Below are 17,238 nucleotides of genomic sequence, written 5' to 3' on the forward strand. Positions count from 1 at the left end.
GATCACACTCCTGAGCCTTCCTGGTAAGGTCTATTCAGGGGTTCTGGAGAGGAGGGTCCGTCTGGCCGTGGAACACTGGACCAGCTCTATACTCTTAGGGGGATGCTGGAGGGTGCGTGGGAATTTGCCCAACCAGTCTACATGTGTTTTGTGGATTTGGAGAAGGCGTTTGACCGCGTCCCTCGGGGGGCCCTGTGGGTGGTACTCCGGGAGTATGGGGTACCAGGCCCTCTGATATGGGCTGTTAGGTCCCTGTATGACCGGTGTCAGAGCTTGGTCCGCATTGCCGGCAGTAAGTCGGGCTCGTTCCCAGTGAGAGCTGGACTCCGCCATGGTTGCCCTTTGTCACCAATTCTGTTCATAACCTTTATGGACAGGATTTCTAGGCACAGCCAAGGTGTGGAGGGCATCCGTTTTGCTGGCCTGAGGATCAGGTCTCTGCTTTTTGCAGATGATGTGGTCCTGTTGGCTTCATCAGAACGTGATCTTCAGCTTTCGCTGGAGCGGTTCGCAGCCGAGTGTGAAGCAGCTGGGATGAGAATCAGCTCCTCTAAATCTGAGACCATGGTCTTGATTCGGAAAAGGGTAGAATGCCTTCTCTGGGTCAGGGATGAGGTCCTGCCCCAAGTGGAGGAGTTTAAGTATCTCAGGGTCTTGGTCACGAGTGAGGGGAAACTGGAGCATGAGATCGATTGGCATATTGGTGCTGCATCTGCAGTGGTTAAGAGAGAGCTGAGTCAGAAGGCAAAGCTCTCGTTTTACCGGTCGATCTATGTTCCTACCCTCACCTATGGTTATGAGCTTTGGGTAGTGACCGAAAGAACGAGATCGCGGATACAAGCGGCTGAAATGAGTTTTCTCCGAAGAGTGGCTGGGCTCTCCCTTAGAGATAGGGTGAGAAGCTTGGTCATTCGGGAGGGGCTCGGAGTAGACCCGCTGCTCCTCTACATCGAGAGGAGCCAGTTGAGATGGCTCGGGCATCTGGTCAGGATGCCTCCTGGACGACTCCCTGGTGAGGTTTTCCGGGCACATCCAACCGGGAGGAGACCTAAAAGTAGACCCAGGACACAGTGGAGGGACTATGTCTCTCACCTGGCCAGAGAACGCCTTGGGATTCCCCCGGAGGAGCTGGCCCAAGTGGCTGGGGAGAGGGAAGTCTGGGCCTCTCGCCTTAGGCTACTGCCCCCACGACCTAACTTCAGATAAGCGGATGAAAATGGATGGATGGATGGATGGATGGATGGATGGATGGATGGATGGGTGCTTCCATGAATTTGTTTCTGAGATACACTCATTTATATAAACTGTAACAAAAACAAAAACATAAATAATAATAATCAGCAGGAGTCTAAAATAATAACATTGAATATTTGTAGCTCAGTTTTCAGTAGTATTTCCTTTTAGCTCACTAATAACAATAACAATAATAAAAAATATTGCATGAATATATACGTGAGGAAACTGAAACTTAAACATCATCCAGCGCTGTAATGGTGTCCAGGGGGGATGTACCGTTTGGCCGGTCCATGATTCATCAAAATGTTCCTAGTGATGTGTGAGCATGTCGGGAGTTTGTAGTGGGTGTGTGATGTGTGTGTTTGTCTAAACGTATTATTGAGAAAAGCACAAGAAAAAGCTGAAAGACTGGGACTACAAAGAACTACAATTTGCGGGAAAATGACATCAAAGCATGTGATTGGGTGAGTGATAATCATGTGACAGTTCATGTTGACAACGTGATGACGTTTACTCTAGCGTGTGAAGCCGTGCGAGCTGCAGATCAGAACGACACAGCGTCCGTGTCTGAATGAAAACGCTTTTCTTATTTGTGCTTTTTGGTAGTTTTTTGCAAACTCATTCGCGGAAATACGCAGCGCTCTGGGACATGTTCAGTGTGTGAGATATTAGTGTACCTCCTCCGGTTTAATATGCAAAACATTGTTTGTTCTCTCTTATATATATATAAAATACGGTAATTAGAATAAGCTAGACCATCAAAAAAGTGTGTCACTCAAAATTCCTAGTTTATGTAAGACATTACTGATGTATAAGTAATATAAACTCAATTTGTTTCAGTAGACATTGTTGATTGAACTTACAAACATGATTAGAATAAAAAAAGGACATAAAAAGTGAAGTTTAATCAAAATGAACAAGTAATGTTCACAAATTAGGCCAATTTAAGTAATATGAACTCAGTATTTTAAGTGGTGTCAAAATTCGGGTTCACAGTGTAGTTTCAGTTCTACAAGCATCTGAACACAGATATGCAAATGGGAGCGCCGGCGCTCCCGCCAGTCTTAAAGGATTAAAGTGACAGCGCCTTAATGACTAATTCTGGAAGGTACTGAAACTATCAAGAATAAAACTACTGAAATTGATTTACGTGAGAGGAATTTAGAGCAAAAAACTTCATAAACAAGAAAAAAAATCATGATATGTCCCCTTTAAAGTTGAAGTGTGCCATAATGGAATGCACATCACCTGACGCCGTTTCACATTAGTTTTAAATTAAGATCATCAAGTACTGAGAAATGCTGGAGAGTTCTGGCCATTCTTGTTTGATTTGTATGCACTTGTTTGTAAAACTGACAGAGCGGAAGCCACAGTCATTGCAAAGGTCAAGCAGGTGCAGTGGTTGTCTTCAGGTCAGATGTTGATGCACATCCAATATTTCCTGTCTCAGTTTCATTCAAATTTATCAAAAGGCAGAGAAAACATTTTCCTACCAGTCACACGCACAAACACACACACACACACACACACACACACACACACATACACACACACGCGCGCGCGCGCGCGCGCGCGTGCACAGTCTAATTCTAATTTAGGAGCTGCAGCAATAAGGAAATCTGCGTGTCTTTTTCAAAATAAAAGAATGTAAACCTGATTTCAATTCAACTACAGAAATATTTTAAAAGGACAAAAAAGTGAACAAAGAAACTGATAACAGATTTAAAAACACTTCAGACTGAACTTGGCCATCTGCCAGTCTTCCAACTAACTTTGAAATGAAAACGCATCTGGGTGGCTCGTTATGTGGAAGCGTGACCGGATGACTCACGCACAGAAACGCTGAAGTTTCAAAGTTTCCCAGCCGCACTTGAAGGCACCATTACCAGCGCGCGCTCTGCTGGAGGGGGCAGAACTTGTGCAGCACGCGTTTATAACGCACTAATAGTTGGAGATGCTTAAGTGCAGAAGAGAAGAGCAAAGGCATCATGCGTTTTTAACCCGGATGGTCTCACCGCTGTTTGCAAATGAGAGGGGAGAGAAAAAGTTTCCTTCAAGTAATTAAGGGTGAGTTTTTCCTTGGAATGACTATAAATCAGCTCTAATTTAGAAACAATAACACATTTTTACGGGACAGTGTGTTTGTTCAGATGTGTTGTTTACTCTGGTGAAATGATTTTGTGTTTGTTCTATGCTCTGTAGGACTTTTTGTTCTAAAGCAAAAATCATGTTCACATCCTACATAAAGAGTCTGAATGATTTGGTATTTTCTACGGTAAGCGTACAGATCGTAAGCACCACTGAATGGCTCTGCTATGCTGAGAGATGCATGGCTGCAGTAGAAGTAAAAACATCTTCTTTCATCCGTTTGTTTTTGAACCAACAGCCTGCACTTTCTTTTTCTAACAATAGAAAGTTTGCACAACTAAAAATAACAAGTTGGTTGATTTCACCTTTTTTACATGAATTTCATGATAAGTTTGAATATTTTTATTTGCACGTTTTATAGCATTTGGTGCATGTGTAAATACGTTTCAGGGTTATTTTGTTGTTTTGTTTTGTTTTGTTGCTACAGGCTGAAAGTCCTGAAGAGCTGCCGAGTACTGGAGTCTTGGGTCGTATCGGCAGCTGGCTCTCCCCATGGAAAGGAAACGTTCCAAAGAGTCCCAATGAAAACTCATCCTCAATTAGTGATTGGACAGAAGATGATGAGGATCATGAGGGTTGTGTGAGAACCCGAGCAGGGGACAAGAACAGTAGTCCACTGGGTTTGTTCCAAAGTTTTCTCCCTTTTGAAGAGGGGGACGCCACGCAGTCTGCCCACAGAGACGGCTCTGTTGTGAGCAGCACTCAGACAGGAGAGGGAGGTCCAAAAGAGGAGGAGCTTGTGCAGAGGAGGAAGCTGGGAACAGCGCAGGGTGAGGGGAGGGAGGAGATCTGTGAGGCTGCATCGACAAGTGGAAGCCCTGTGAAGAATGTCAGTCATCTGACGCATCTTTCCTCCTTGTCTAAACAGGGAGTGGCGTGGGACTTTGACCAGGCCCACACCCAGCCTGACAAACAAGCAGCAACAGGCAGGAGGCTCCATGTGTATCTGGAGGAGACCTGCGTGATCCAGTGTGGAGGGGACACATGTGCTGAAAAGGAAGTGGTACGCACAGAAGTAAACAAAAACCTGCCCGTTTTCTCCTGGGCCAAGTCACCGGGTTTTAGTTCCAGTCCAGCAAGAGCAGAAAAAAATGTGAGGCCTGCAGCCGGGGCACAGAGCTTTTACAGTACTCTAGTGGGAGTGTCACTGAAACCACACAAAGACTCTCAGTCTGAGTCTGAACCTGATAAAGAACAAACAGAGGCAGACGACATGGGCCGTAAAAACTCAAACCGAAGGAGAGTCAGAAAAAACTCTCAGGGAGACGGCGGGAAGAGCCCCGAGGAGAAAAAAACAGAGGTTTTCTCTCCAAGCAGCAGCTCAGTGGACAAAGGTCCAAACGCTCACCTTAACAAGGCGTCTGCAGACTCCTGCAAGCACAACCCCACCTTACTGGTCTCACCTGAAAGGGAGGAAAGTGAGATCTCTTCTGCAGATATGGTTAAGTGTTGGGACAACCTCCAGAGCTCCGTCTCAGTCTCTGCAGCCACTCGGGCGTGTGAGGCGGTCGGTGTGGCGGACATGGATGAGGACGACAGCTTGTACAGGGTGGAGAGGAAGACAGAGACGCCAGAGTCCAAACGCAGGAGTATAAAAGTTTCTCATAGTGAAGTGAAAGTTTTCCCCAAACAGGTACCTTTTACCCCAAAGTGGAGCACAGCAGCAAAACACCAAGATTTAGTCGCTACAACCAAAAACAATACAGCTGAAACAAAGGACGGGCCCGATGGGAGGTAAGTTCAAGTTTAAAACAGGAGAAATCGTTTATTTGTGAGTGAACTGAACTGATTTATTAGATTTTTAACAGTTGAAAAAACCAACTTGTTGGAAGGGTTAAATATGCTAGTCTTGTTTCATAATTTACATTCCTTTAGCTTTTGTTTGGCTCCAAAATCTGTTCATTAGCGTGGGTGGAATTAACACAGGTGTGAACGTGAGTCACAGCACAAAGTTCAGCCCTGTTCTTAAGATTAGACAAAAGAGGAGATTCACTTTGGAGTCGCTCTGAAATCTTCCAAAGATTAAATGGAAAAAAATGATTTTTAAAAGATTCTTTTTAAATGTTTCCCTGTTGTACGCAGACTTCCTGCTGAGGAGCCCAAAGCTGCCGTTGGCCGGATTGTGGATAAAATCTGCCTCTTTGAGCAGCAGCCAGATGGGGGTCTCCACAAGAGCATCCAGACCTCCAGGAGCGCCGACGTGCCTCCGTTCAGGAAAGTCACAGACAGGATTAAAGTCGACTTTCTTGCGACAGATCAGAGATCGAGATCAGCTGAGGGCTACGGCACGCTCAGGTCCAGCTCTGCATCACCTGACAAGCAGAAGCCAATGACGATCAAAGAGCGTGCCAGGAGGTTTGCAGAGGCGTGCAACTCAGAGGCCAAACCAGCACTGACTCAACAAATGCCGCCTGTGACAGGAACGACTCCGACATCCTTCTCGCCTGTTTCAGCTTTAGTATCAAAGCCGTCAGAACTGGGTAATCAGGATGAACTGGATTGTAAAGAGCCCATGATGACGACTAGTAAGTCAGAGATAACACCAAAACCTGATGCACTGGATGGTTCTGCTGTCAGTGGGCAGATGTCCACTCAAACAGGACAGATAATGGACTTGAAGGAAACAGACACAAAGACAGTTGAACGGATCCCAAAACTAAACAATTCAAGTGATTGTGCAGATGTGACTGATGCTTCTCCCTCACAGCCCAAAGGCCGTGACAGAACCGGCTCACGCTCTAAAAGAAGGAAAAATAAAGAACCAGCCAGTCCTATTGGCCAAAACGACCTAAATACAAATAAAACGGGGAAAAATGAGGTGGAAGATACAAAAATGATGTCCTCAGCTTACAAAGAAATACCAGAAGCAATGGCTGAACCCCCCCCAGGACATAAATCAGGACCTGTAAGCGACACTAAACAGAAGGATGAATCAGGCGTGTCTGGCAAGCAGGCCGCTCTGTCGCAGGCTTCAATCAAAACAGAAAATACAGAAATAATGCTAAACGAGCAGGAGGGACCAGCTAAATCATCCGTTAATGCAGATGAAACAGATATCGCCACTTGTGGCAGTGGAACAAAGGCGACTGTTGGTCAGGAGGCTGAAATTTTATCCAGTAAGGAGGAAAAATCAGAGGAACACAGCCTGGCATTCACATCGGAAAGACTAAAGGCTTCAGTGAGCCGCAGCGAAATTTCAGCCCCGTCCTCATTAATAACCTCCTCAGCCGGAGAGCATCTCGAGAAGCCTCCTGCTGCAAAGCAGAAGTCGTCCACTGAACAGCCCAAATTAGCTAAAGAGCTGTCGATGCGGCCTGAATCAGAAAGTAAACAAAAGGGAAAGTATGAAGACGGAACAACGCAGAGAGCTCCAAGCTCAGAGCCGATGCATCAAGCTGAGACTGAAGACGTGGTCGAATTAGAGATGGTCGGCAGCGGGGAAGCTAATTACACCGAGAGGGAGGGCACAGAAAACACAGATAAAAGCTTTGCAAAGGGTGAGGTCTCACACAGGGGACAGAGTTCCTCAGAGAAAGAGGGGAGTGTTGAGAAGGACAAGTCAGAGAAGCCTACAGCTCTCCCCGTTCAATTACAGAATGTCAGTGAGACTCGGCCTCCAGAAAATGCTGCTATTTGTACCGCCACCCAGACTAATGAGCCTGTGTGTGGCACAGAGAGTGATAAAAAGCCCCAGAAGGTAGTGACAGACACGAGCGTGCCTCCTGAGTCACAATCCACAGAAAGCTCTGGAACAAGAGCGGCAGAGCCCCCTCCTGTTTCTGTTTTGGTGGAAAAGGCCGAGAATCCTCTGAATGACTCATGCACACGTGGAGCTAATGATGCCGGGATCTCCAACACCCAAGCTTTCCCTAAAACTGCAGCAGGAGATGAGAGAGTGAGTGCAACAGGGTCTAAAGTCACCCCGGTTCGGAAACCTCCTGAGATCATCGTCACAGAATCTAAAAATTCAAATTCAAACACTGAACGGCTTCTTGATAAATCACCAACCAGTACAGGAGTTGGACAGACCGCTTCTGACAGTCCTTTCTCCGAATCCCAAGAAAACCGTAGAAAGGAACCAAATCTGAGCAAGGCAATGTCTGAGAAATCACAGAAACCAGAGAGCGGCGTTAGGGATGCAGAAAAAGTACCTCACAGCTGCTGTGACAGCATCACATCGAGCTCCACCGGTAATGAAACAGACAAGCCAGCTGAGAAAATAATCACCCAGCCAGCGAGTGAAGTTTCACCTGTTGCTAATGGTGATGTCTCGCCACACTCACGGCTTCACACCACCAAAAAGGAACCAGCAAATGACAGGATGAGTCAAACTCCAAAGGCTCCTATTCAATTAGAGTCTAATAAACCGATTCCAGACTCAACGCACCGTTCAGCCATGAAGAAGTTCACTTTGCCACAGGAACTAATGAAAGCTGATTCGTCAAAAGAGCAAGATACCCCCTCTAGCTGGCTAGATTTGGATCTTCCCAAACGAAAGCTCAAAGTCCCCGAGACTAAACTGACCTCGTCCGGGAGTGAGAGCAATCTCCTGGACACTTCAGGTGAGCTGGACGACGACGATTTTGTTGAGAAAATCAAGAAACTCTGCACCCCGTTTTCTCTCCCACCGCGTAAACACAACGTGCTCCGGCCGCCCCAGCCTCCCTTTGCAATGCCGGCCATCAGAGAGGACCGCTTTGAGAAGCAATTTGATCCTGAGGAGTTCACGTTTGGTTTGAGAAAGAAAACCCAGATGAGTTTAGAAACGACTCCGAGCATTTTGGCAAAGCTCCAGAGCACAGAGACCAAATCTGGCCTCTTACCGGCCAGGGTGAGCGTTGCTGACCGGAGCCTGTTGCTTAGCAGTCTGGACAGTCACGCGCACCTTAAAGGCAAGAACCCTGCTAAGGATGGGGAGGATGCAAAGGAAGAGAAAGACGAACAAATAAAGGTGAAGTCTCGCTTGGAGAGGAGCTCTATCCTCAGCAGTCTCACCTCTAGCATCAGAGGGAAGAGAAATGGAGTTCAAACAGAAGCAGAGGACTCTGACAGTGTGATGCCAGGAGAAGCCCCCCGGCTCAGTCCTCTACCTTCACCCCAGCCGGCCCCGCCAAGCCCGACGACCACAGCTGCAGTCCAAATCACAAACACACACAACCGGGAGGAAACCCGGGCAGCAGAAACTGCGGTCAGTGACTCAGGCCCTCCACTTCCTCCTTTTAACGACATCAAGCTGCCGGACTATTTAGAGAAGTACCTCCCACAGGATCGAGCAAAAGCAGGGCAGAGCGTTCAAGGACAGGATCGAGTCAAAACAGAGGTTAGTTTAGATCCGTGTGCATGAAAAGAATCTAAATGTTGAGGCTGTTTGAAATGAAGCTAAGCTACACCCTTACTGGTGCATGAAGTCAACAGTCACCATCTTCTCTGTGTTGTATGAGCAAAAACGTTCCTTTTTTCTGATCTTCGTCCTGCCTTTGTCTCAGTTAACAGAGAAAATGGCTTCTGGAGTTAAGGGAGACATGGTTCTAAAGCCGAGTCTTCCTGAAACTACCGCTCCACGTTTTCCTGGGATTCCTCCAACCACACACTCCACACTTCCTGATCTCAAACAGCGTTTGACTCAGCCACACAACACACTCAGGGATAATGTAAGTTTGTTTAGTACCGTTCACACACGCTGCTACAGGAACATCTACAGCTACGCAAACTAAACCCCATTTGAGCTCATTAGCATTGTGAGCTAAGACTATTTTTGCTTTTATTTTGCCAAAATGCTGCTGAACTTCTATAAATCTAGAAACAAAATGCAGATTTGTAGCCGTTCCTTATTGCATGGCCTCTCTGCTCATGCTAGTTCTGTATTTTTGACGCATTATTTTTCATTGTAATTCATCTGGTTGCATAAATAAACAATCTTTGCTGCAGCGGATGATGATTTTGTCAAACTGCATCACTTTAACGTGTTTTGTTGTTTCACCACTTAGATTTTATTTATTGATCCCTTTTCAGCGCGATAGGATCATTTTAAAAATCTGGATAATCAAAGGATTTATTGAAAAATAAATCCATAAAACACTGAAATCTGTTATTGAAAGCTATAAAAAGCCGATTTTCTCTAAAAAAAAATGCCGATTTTCTGTGTTTTTGGAACTGCAGCGGTCCTCTAAAGGGAATATCTTCCTTTAGAGTGATCTGCAAAACTAAATTAATTTCACTAATATTTCCCAACACAAATGACTCAACACTGCAAAAAGTGAGTTGCCATGTTGTTTGATTTTTAGTGGCCTGTACAAATGATTACCGTATCCTTCGGCTAATATTTGTTGACTTACTTTAAAACACTCATTGTGCATATGCATTCAGTTCCAAGGATACAGCAGGTTTAATCTGGCTCATCCTTGTCTTTTCAGATAACTTTAGGTACTATATTGAGTAGGGATGTGTATTTTTGAGATTCTGGCGATACGATACATATCACGATACAGGGGAGATGATACGATATATCACAATGTAATGCGATACATTCAGTCAGACGTTACAAGCAATTTTTTTTTTACTGAATTTATTGTAAGAATGTTCAATAAACAGTCCAAACTGATACATAACATGTTTAACATGAGGTATCTGAACCATGATGGAGGGATTTACATTTCAGTGGTGGAAACAAAACCCGCTGCACACTGCTGCCAACTAGCGGGTGGCGAATGAATTGCGCAAAACGAAAAGAAAATACACAAATGTTTTCATGTAAATTCTTTCAGGAATTAGATACATGGCTTTTGAATATCGATGTAATAATCGCAGGAAAAAATATCACGATATATTGCCATATCGATATTTCCGATACACAGCTTTTGAATATCGATATAATATTGCTGGGAAAAATATCACGATCTATTGCCATATCGATATTTTCTTACATCCCTAATATTGAGATATATTTTAGGTTTATGAAAGTAGGGCAAACATACTAATATACTTCTATGAAACTTTTCTAGTAGCATATTTTTTTAGCTTATAAAACACATTTTTTACAGTGCAAGAATAGAGTGTTTTTATGCAAATATGTTCTTATTTGGGTAAAAAGTCAAAGAATATTCAAACATGAAACAGACATTCTTACCAAAAACAGGGACATTTGCATAACCTCTCAATATGTGGAACATGTAGGGAAACATATCTTTATTTTATTATGAATATAGCTGAGAAAAATTAAAAGATGTTTCCTGAATGCTAATATGAAGTGGGGTTTAGTGACCATGAAAGATGTTGAACTGACAGAAACAGATGATTAAAATGTAATTTACCTTTATTGTTTTCTATATTTTTAAATAACGGCATTTGTAGCTGGGTTTTAATTGAAAAGCCTTGACATAAACTTGTGCATTCTGTAATTTGTGTGTTCCTGTGTTGATGAGAAAGGCACACAGAATGTGTACACTCAGTTGTGTTTGTTAACCTGCAGCCGAACATTCAGAGTCTGCACATTCTTTTGCAAATGCACGCATTGATTTTTAAAAGTTGGACACCTAATGTAGTTTACTTTGGGATTCTTCTTTTCAAAAGTGTTACTGACTTGGTATTTCAAGTGGGTGGAGCTTCCATTCCTGTGTTTTCCTTTTAGACTATTTGGAGCTGCCAAACTTGCAATTTACCTCAGGAACTCGTATCGATCTCACTGGTCTCTAATTCCGCCGTTTCAGTTTGAAATCAGACCCCTGTAATCCTAAAGCGCTCACCACGTCTGCAGCAGTAAACACATAGGTGGGGGATATACAGGCACGGAGCTGCTGCACAAACAAATCGGCATGTTTCACATTTTATTGGTGTCTGCTGGGTTTGCCAGGGACCTAATTTTGTGCATTTTGCATTCCAGATGAGAACTGTCAAGGGATTTCACCAGCGCCCAGGAAAGGTACAGTCGGCACTCCTTTGCCCACTTTGAACAGAAAGAAAATGGAGAAAGGAATCTTAACAGACAGCTTTTTGTTTTGTGGAAACATCTGGTTTTCATACGGTGTTCTCGGGGGTAAAAAGTGCTCAGCTGGGTATGATTACCAACCCTGGAGTTTAACACGGTGCAAAAGATTTTTCATTATAGATGTTGCAACAACACCATATTCCCCTTAGAGATTAGTAAAAAAAAAATCTGAAGGTAATTTGAAGGTGTGGAACACTGAAAAAACATATTTCAATGCTTATTTTTGATTATAATCAGTCACTGAGATTTTCATGCTGGCTGAACATGAAAATAGTCTCCTACACCTATCTCCTGAATTAGCTTCTGAAAGACAATAGAAGGTGAAACTCTAGGATTTGAAAATCCTGACAGATCTACGTCACACTGCCACTTAACACTCATGGACTCACCCATCTTGAGTCACAACGGGGAATGTTTTTTGCTGGTTTAGCATCCAGGAAGCAGCAGAGAACGTCTCAGCTAGTAGACGCTAACCGTTAGCATTAGCCACTCCACCACACGGCAGAACTCCTTCAGGCCTGTGTTATTTGTGGATATAAAACATCAACGTTGCAGAGCAAATGGAGTCAGTGGTGGAGTCGCGTTGCAGTTAGCCAATCAGAGGTGAGATGTCCAACTGTCAGTAAATAAGACTCCAAATCCTGCCGTCTTCTGCTCAACTCTGATGTGGGTCACTTCTAGTACCTGAAACAGATGCACCAGAGCTTTTTTTCCCCAGAGTATGACTTACAAGACATTCATTCCTAATAAAGACCACTGAAATGTATAGATTAAACAAGTGAACTGCACCTTTAATTATCTATTCACACTAAAGTCTGCTTCAGCTGCAATACGTTTTTATTGAGGGCTTTAAAGAAAATGTCTGGATTTCTGTTTTTTCCTTGTTTTGTTTTTTTCACTAATTTCAATACGACATTCAACTCCAATAAATGAAAATGCTACTTTTATATTAAAGCAACTCACTGCATTAGCTGTGCACCCAGTGGGCTCTCATAATGGCGTGCTTCGGAGCTTATCCAATAAGGATCGGCATCAACATCCTGTAGCGTCAAAGGGAGATAAAGCTAAATGTCCTTAACACTCCTGATTTGGAATGATGGATGTAGCTATTGATGCTTTTATGTGTCTATCTGCTTAATGCATTGATTTTTTTTTCACGCTGCCCTTCATGTCTCCACAGATGGTGCTGTACGAAAAAGCTCAGTTCAGTGGCCAAACACATGAGATTTACGGGGATGTGGCAGATGCATCATCCCTAGAGCTCTCGCATCTCATATCTGTGAAGGTTGTGAGAGGATGGTGAGTACTCGTAATTTAAAAAATAGCTTTTAGATGAAAATGTGATGAGAAAGGTGGCTTTAATTTGTGTCAAGTGGCTTTGGGAGGTCGGAGTCGTTTGTTACGGCCTCACAGGAGTCATATAGGGAAATGTCTGAGGCCCATCCTTGCTTACAGCACGGTGCTTCTTTTAGGAGATTATTCTGTTTACATCGAGAATCTACATATTTCTGAGGCCTGACGCCCTTTCCACATCAGAAAGATTTAGTATACTCTCTGAATTTAGGTGTCTTAGTGTTATGAAACCAGTGTGGCATACAGAATTAGCATACTGATTTATTTTGTGCAATTAGACATCTGGAGGATGGGCTGAAAGCCAGGCTTTTAGTTTGAAACCTTGTTTACTTGAATTAAAACCACAATTAGCTCCTTACAGCTACAGGTTTTTATAGTTTTATTGAACTTTACCAAAATGTCACACTGCAGTTTTTGAAGGACTTTGATATATGGTGCAGAATAAGAAGTCATGCAATAAAATAAATAAATAAATAAATAAATAAATAAAACAGCTGTAATATGTTCAAACAATAAAGATTTTGGGTTAAATCTAAACATTAGGGCTGCATGTGTTTGATTCTAAAGTCAGACAAAGAGATTTCCTGTCTAATATCCCATAATACTTTATAGAGATCATTCATCAGTGTGCATGGAGAACTCAAACAAGAGCGTTGATGAATGAGCCGTGGATAAGCAAACTCGCTGAGATGTTAGATAGGAGATCTCATCCTGCTTTAATTTAGAATATACACTTTAGCAAAAAAAATACATTCAAAACAAACACGTTTAAAATTCAACATTAGGTGCAATTAAATTTTTTTTTATCAAAATATTTTACTTTTATTCACGTATAACATTGGAATTTATTTGAAAATGTGGTGGGAAAAGATGACAAAGCCTATTTTTATTATAATGATCTAAATGTAAGAGTGTTTAGCTGTCGGTAAAACTAAAAGTTTAATTCCTAGACCTCCGATTTAAACTAATAACCTGCTTTTTTAAAGTATTGTTGGTTTAGTTAGTTAGTTTTTATAGAAAAGAGTGAAAACTGTTTTCTCTGCATATTTCTTAAAGGTAAAGAACATTGGAAAACCATTTTTAATGATTATTTCTGATTATAATCAGTCACTCTGAGTTTTTCATGCAGTCTGAACATGAAAATAGTCTCCTCCACCTATCTGCTGCATTAGCTTCCGATAGAAAATAGATGGTGAAACTATTGAGTCAGAAAATCCTGACAGATCTACGTCAATCTGTCAACATTCATGGACTCACCCATCTTGGCTCACAACGGGGAAGGCTGTTGTTGGTTTAGCGTCCAGGAAACAGCAGAGAACATATCGCCTAGTAGAAGCTAACAGTTAGCATTAGCAATTCCACCACACAGCAGAAGCTCCTCCAGGCTTGTGTTATTTGTGGAGATAAAACATCAATGTCGCAGAGCAAACAAATTTAGAGGTAGAGTTGTGTTGCTGTTATCCAATCCAATGTCCAAATATCTCAAATCAAGCCATGTTGTGCCACTCTCTGCTGCAGCAGACTTGTTCATCGGGTGTTCCCCCCCCCCCCCCCCCGCCGCCCCCCAACCCCCACCCCGAGTACGACTTGCAAGGCATTCAGACCACTGCAAATGTATTGATTTAACAATTGTTTCACTCCTTTAATGTTTTTTTGCCAACAGTCATGTTCCCTTTGTACTATTTAATGCTTTTCTACCTCCCAAGTCTCTGATTGCTCAATAAAAGCTGGTCTCTTCATTTCAACATCTACAAATCAATGCCTATCCTTGAGTTTTGTTAAAGAAAACCACGTTTTCCTCTACCTGGTCTCATCTGGTTACAACTGAACATATGAACCTCAGCGTGAACCAACTTGAGCTTCTAGATTTCTAAATTCAAATGTAATAATTATCCTGCAGTCTGTTCACTCAAAGATGCAATCTTACACGTGCATAGTCCTTCTTGTGCTTTTGCACAAGTGCAAACTGCAGCACGACTTTGCACCACAGTTGAGGCTTTAATATTCAAGGTGTTGCCGATTGCTGCAGGGCATTAATACACTCCCAGTAGTAGTGATGAATATATAATGAAAGGCATGAAGTACAAATACATAAGTAGATGTGGTTGAGTTGCCTTCAATGAAATAAAAGCAGAAATGTGAAAGTTAAAGAGAAAAACAATCAGATCTCACCTGCAAAGACAGAATGATTCATCTTGAAGCGAATGGAAGCTAAGCTGCTCCCTGATTATGTTTAAAACGCAGCTGGCTGCTCTATGAGAAGCCCGACTTTCAGGGACGGATCGTCGCCTTGGAAGAGGGGAACACTGAATTGGAAAACATGTGGGTTGAACCCGAAACGGAGCCAGACAACATTCCACCGATGACCATCGGCTCTATCCGACTGGCTGTCAGGGTGAGTGATTTACCAACTCCCCCTGCTGTCTCTAACAACATCCTCACACACTTTTAATTGCCTTCCAGTTTTCACTTGAGGCTCGAGAACATGAAAGTCTGTGACTCAGCTAATAACCTGAGTTCTGCTAGTGGCTGCTGCTGATAATTGTTGTTTTCTTTCTCCTCCTCTCTGTAGGATTACAGCATCCCCCACATCGATCTTTTTACTGAACCAGAGGGCCGAGGCAGAGTGACACCTTACCACGATGACACTGTAGAGACGGGCTCATTTGGCATCCCGCTGAATACAGCATCCATCCAAGTGCACTCTGGGGTGTAAGTACAGCTGAGTGGGAATGTTGTTATCTGTTGCTCATCCACGGTCAGGTTGCAGAGGTAACAGATCAAGGAGGAAAATCCAAACGCTTCTCCTCCTAGAACTGCTCTCCTCAGGTACCACAAAGGACTCCCAGGCAAGACAGGACATATATAATCCCTTCAGGAATCCTGGGTCTGTCATGGGTGTCATCCCAGTGGGATGTGACGGGAAAACTTCCCCAAAGATCCTAATCAGATGTCTGAATAACCTCAGCTGTTTCCTTCCGAGGAGGAGGAGCAGTGGCTCTCCGACTAACTTCCTCCAGAAGAATTAGGATGACCTAATCCTGTCTGTAAAGCCAAGTCTGACCATCCTATGGAGGAAGCCTTGGCTCCTCATCTGGCAATTTTTTAACTCCTCCACTTGACTCTTAACCTAGAGTGGAGTTTCACCTTTTTCTAGCTCAGGTCCATGGCGTCAGACTTGGAGGGGCTGACTTTATCCAGTCCACTTCACGCTCAGCTGCAAACTGTCCCACTAAACTATGATGGTCATGACTTAAAGACGCCAACAGAACCACATCATGTGCACAAAGTAGAGATGAAATCCTGATCTGAGACAGAGGATTTGAATAGATGAAACGTAACATTTCAACTCCTCCGGTCTGATTTAAAGGTGCGGATCAGAGGTGTTACATTATGGCATCATCAAGTCATCTCCATGTCATGTTTTTGGTCTGCTCAGCAACTGAACCAGGTTCACTCACTGTGCTGCTCGAAATCACCTGGTTTAATTGCTGAGCAGAGCAAAAACATGACATGGAGACGACTTGATGACGCCACAATGTCACACCTCTGCGGATCACTGAAAAAACATATTTGAATGATTATTTCTGATTATGATCAGTCACTCTGAGTTTTTCACGCAGGCTGAACCTAAAAATAGTCTCCTACACCAACTTCAACATTACCTTCTGATAGAAAACAGATGTTGAAAGTCTAGGATTTGAAAAACCTGACAGATCTACGTCACGCTGTCACTGAACATTCATGGACTCACCCATCTTGGCTCACAACAAGGAAGGAAGTTGTTGCTTTAGCGTCCTGCAAACAGCAGAGAGCATCTTGGCTAGTAGAAGCTAACAATTAGCACTAGCAACTCCACTACACAGCAGAACTCCTCCAGGCTTGTGATATTTGTGGAGATAAAACATCATCCTTGTAAGTCGGTGGTAGCGTCACATTGCTGTTATCCAATCAGAGGCGAGATGTACAAGAATCAGGAAATAAGACTCCTAAACCTGGCGTCTGAAGCTCAGCTGTGATGTGGCTCACTTCTAGTTCCTGATAATGGTGCACTGGTGTTTTTGTTCCCCCAGAGTACGACTTACAAGGCATTCATTCCTACCAAAGCCAACTGCAAATGTGATTAAACAAGTGTTCAACACCTCTAAGAGATTTCTTGCAAACTTGTGAAACCTTTACACATCTGTAGCTGCAAAAGCATGAAAAACAATCCTGATTGATAAATGGAAAGAACAGATGGGGCTTGTTCTTTCCCTGTAGACCAAAAGAGAGATCTGTTCTAGAGCCCACAAATATGGCGGTTGGAATCCATAGGCTGTTGTTGAACACTCAGATTTGCATATCAATTATTTTTCTGTCATTTTTGCAGCGTGTGCTCATTATTCAGTTGATTCTGCCAAGGAAATGGTTGAAAATAAAACAGAGGGAGGTGAACTGAATTATTAGGGTAAATAAGAAAAAAGGCTTCAGGTGCCAAAAGACAAACTAATGAGACGCTCCCAGTTTTTCTCTGATTT

General features: G+C 43.3%; 1 protein-coding gene across 2 annotated transcripts in view; it reads left to right on the plus strand.

Moving 5' to 3' along the window:
- Positions 1–3,071: 3,071 nt before the first annotated feature.
- Positions 3,072–17,238, plus strand: part of LOC107377651 (beta/gamma crystallin domain-containing protein 1) — a 30,911-nt gene continuing 16,744 nt past the window's right edge. Inside the window, exons 1-9 of one of the 2 annotated variants that reach the window (XM_015947406.3) lie at positions 3,072–3,303; positions 3,439–3,511; positions 3,812–5,118; positions 5,467–8,704; positions 8,871–9,035; positions 11,264–11,302; positions 12,549–12,667; positions 14,966–15,116; positions 15,294–15,433. In XM_015947406.3, the coding sequence (XP_015802892.3) occupies positions 3,464–3,511; positions 3,812–5,118; positions 5,467–8,704; positions 8,871–9,035; positions 11,264–11,302; positions 12,549–12,667; positions 14,966–15,116; positions 15,294–15,433 (5,207 nt within the window). In that variant the 5' untranslated portion in view covers positions 3,072–3,303; positions 3,439–3,463. Of the gene's footprint in view, positions 3,304–3,363; positions 3,512–3,811; positions 5,119–5,466; positions 8,705–8,870; positions 9,036–11,263; positions 11,303–12,548; positions 12,668–14,965; positions 15,117–15,293; positions 15,434–17,238 lie in introns of those variants that run through there. The other variant, XM_070543532.1, reaches the window with a different exon arrangement.

This window comes from Nothobranchius furzeri, chromosome 2 (assembly GCF_043380555.1).
Source record: "Nothobranchius furzeri strain GRZ-AD chromosome 2, NfurGRZ-RIMD1, whole genome shotgun sequence".
NCBI lineage: Eukaryota > Metazoa > Chordata > Actinopteri > Cyprinodontiformes > Nothobranchiidae > Nothobranchius > Nothobranchius furzeri.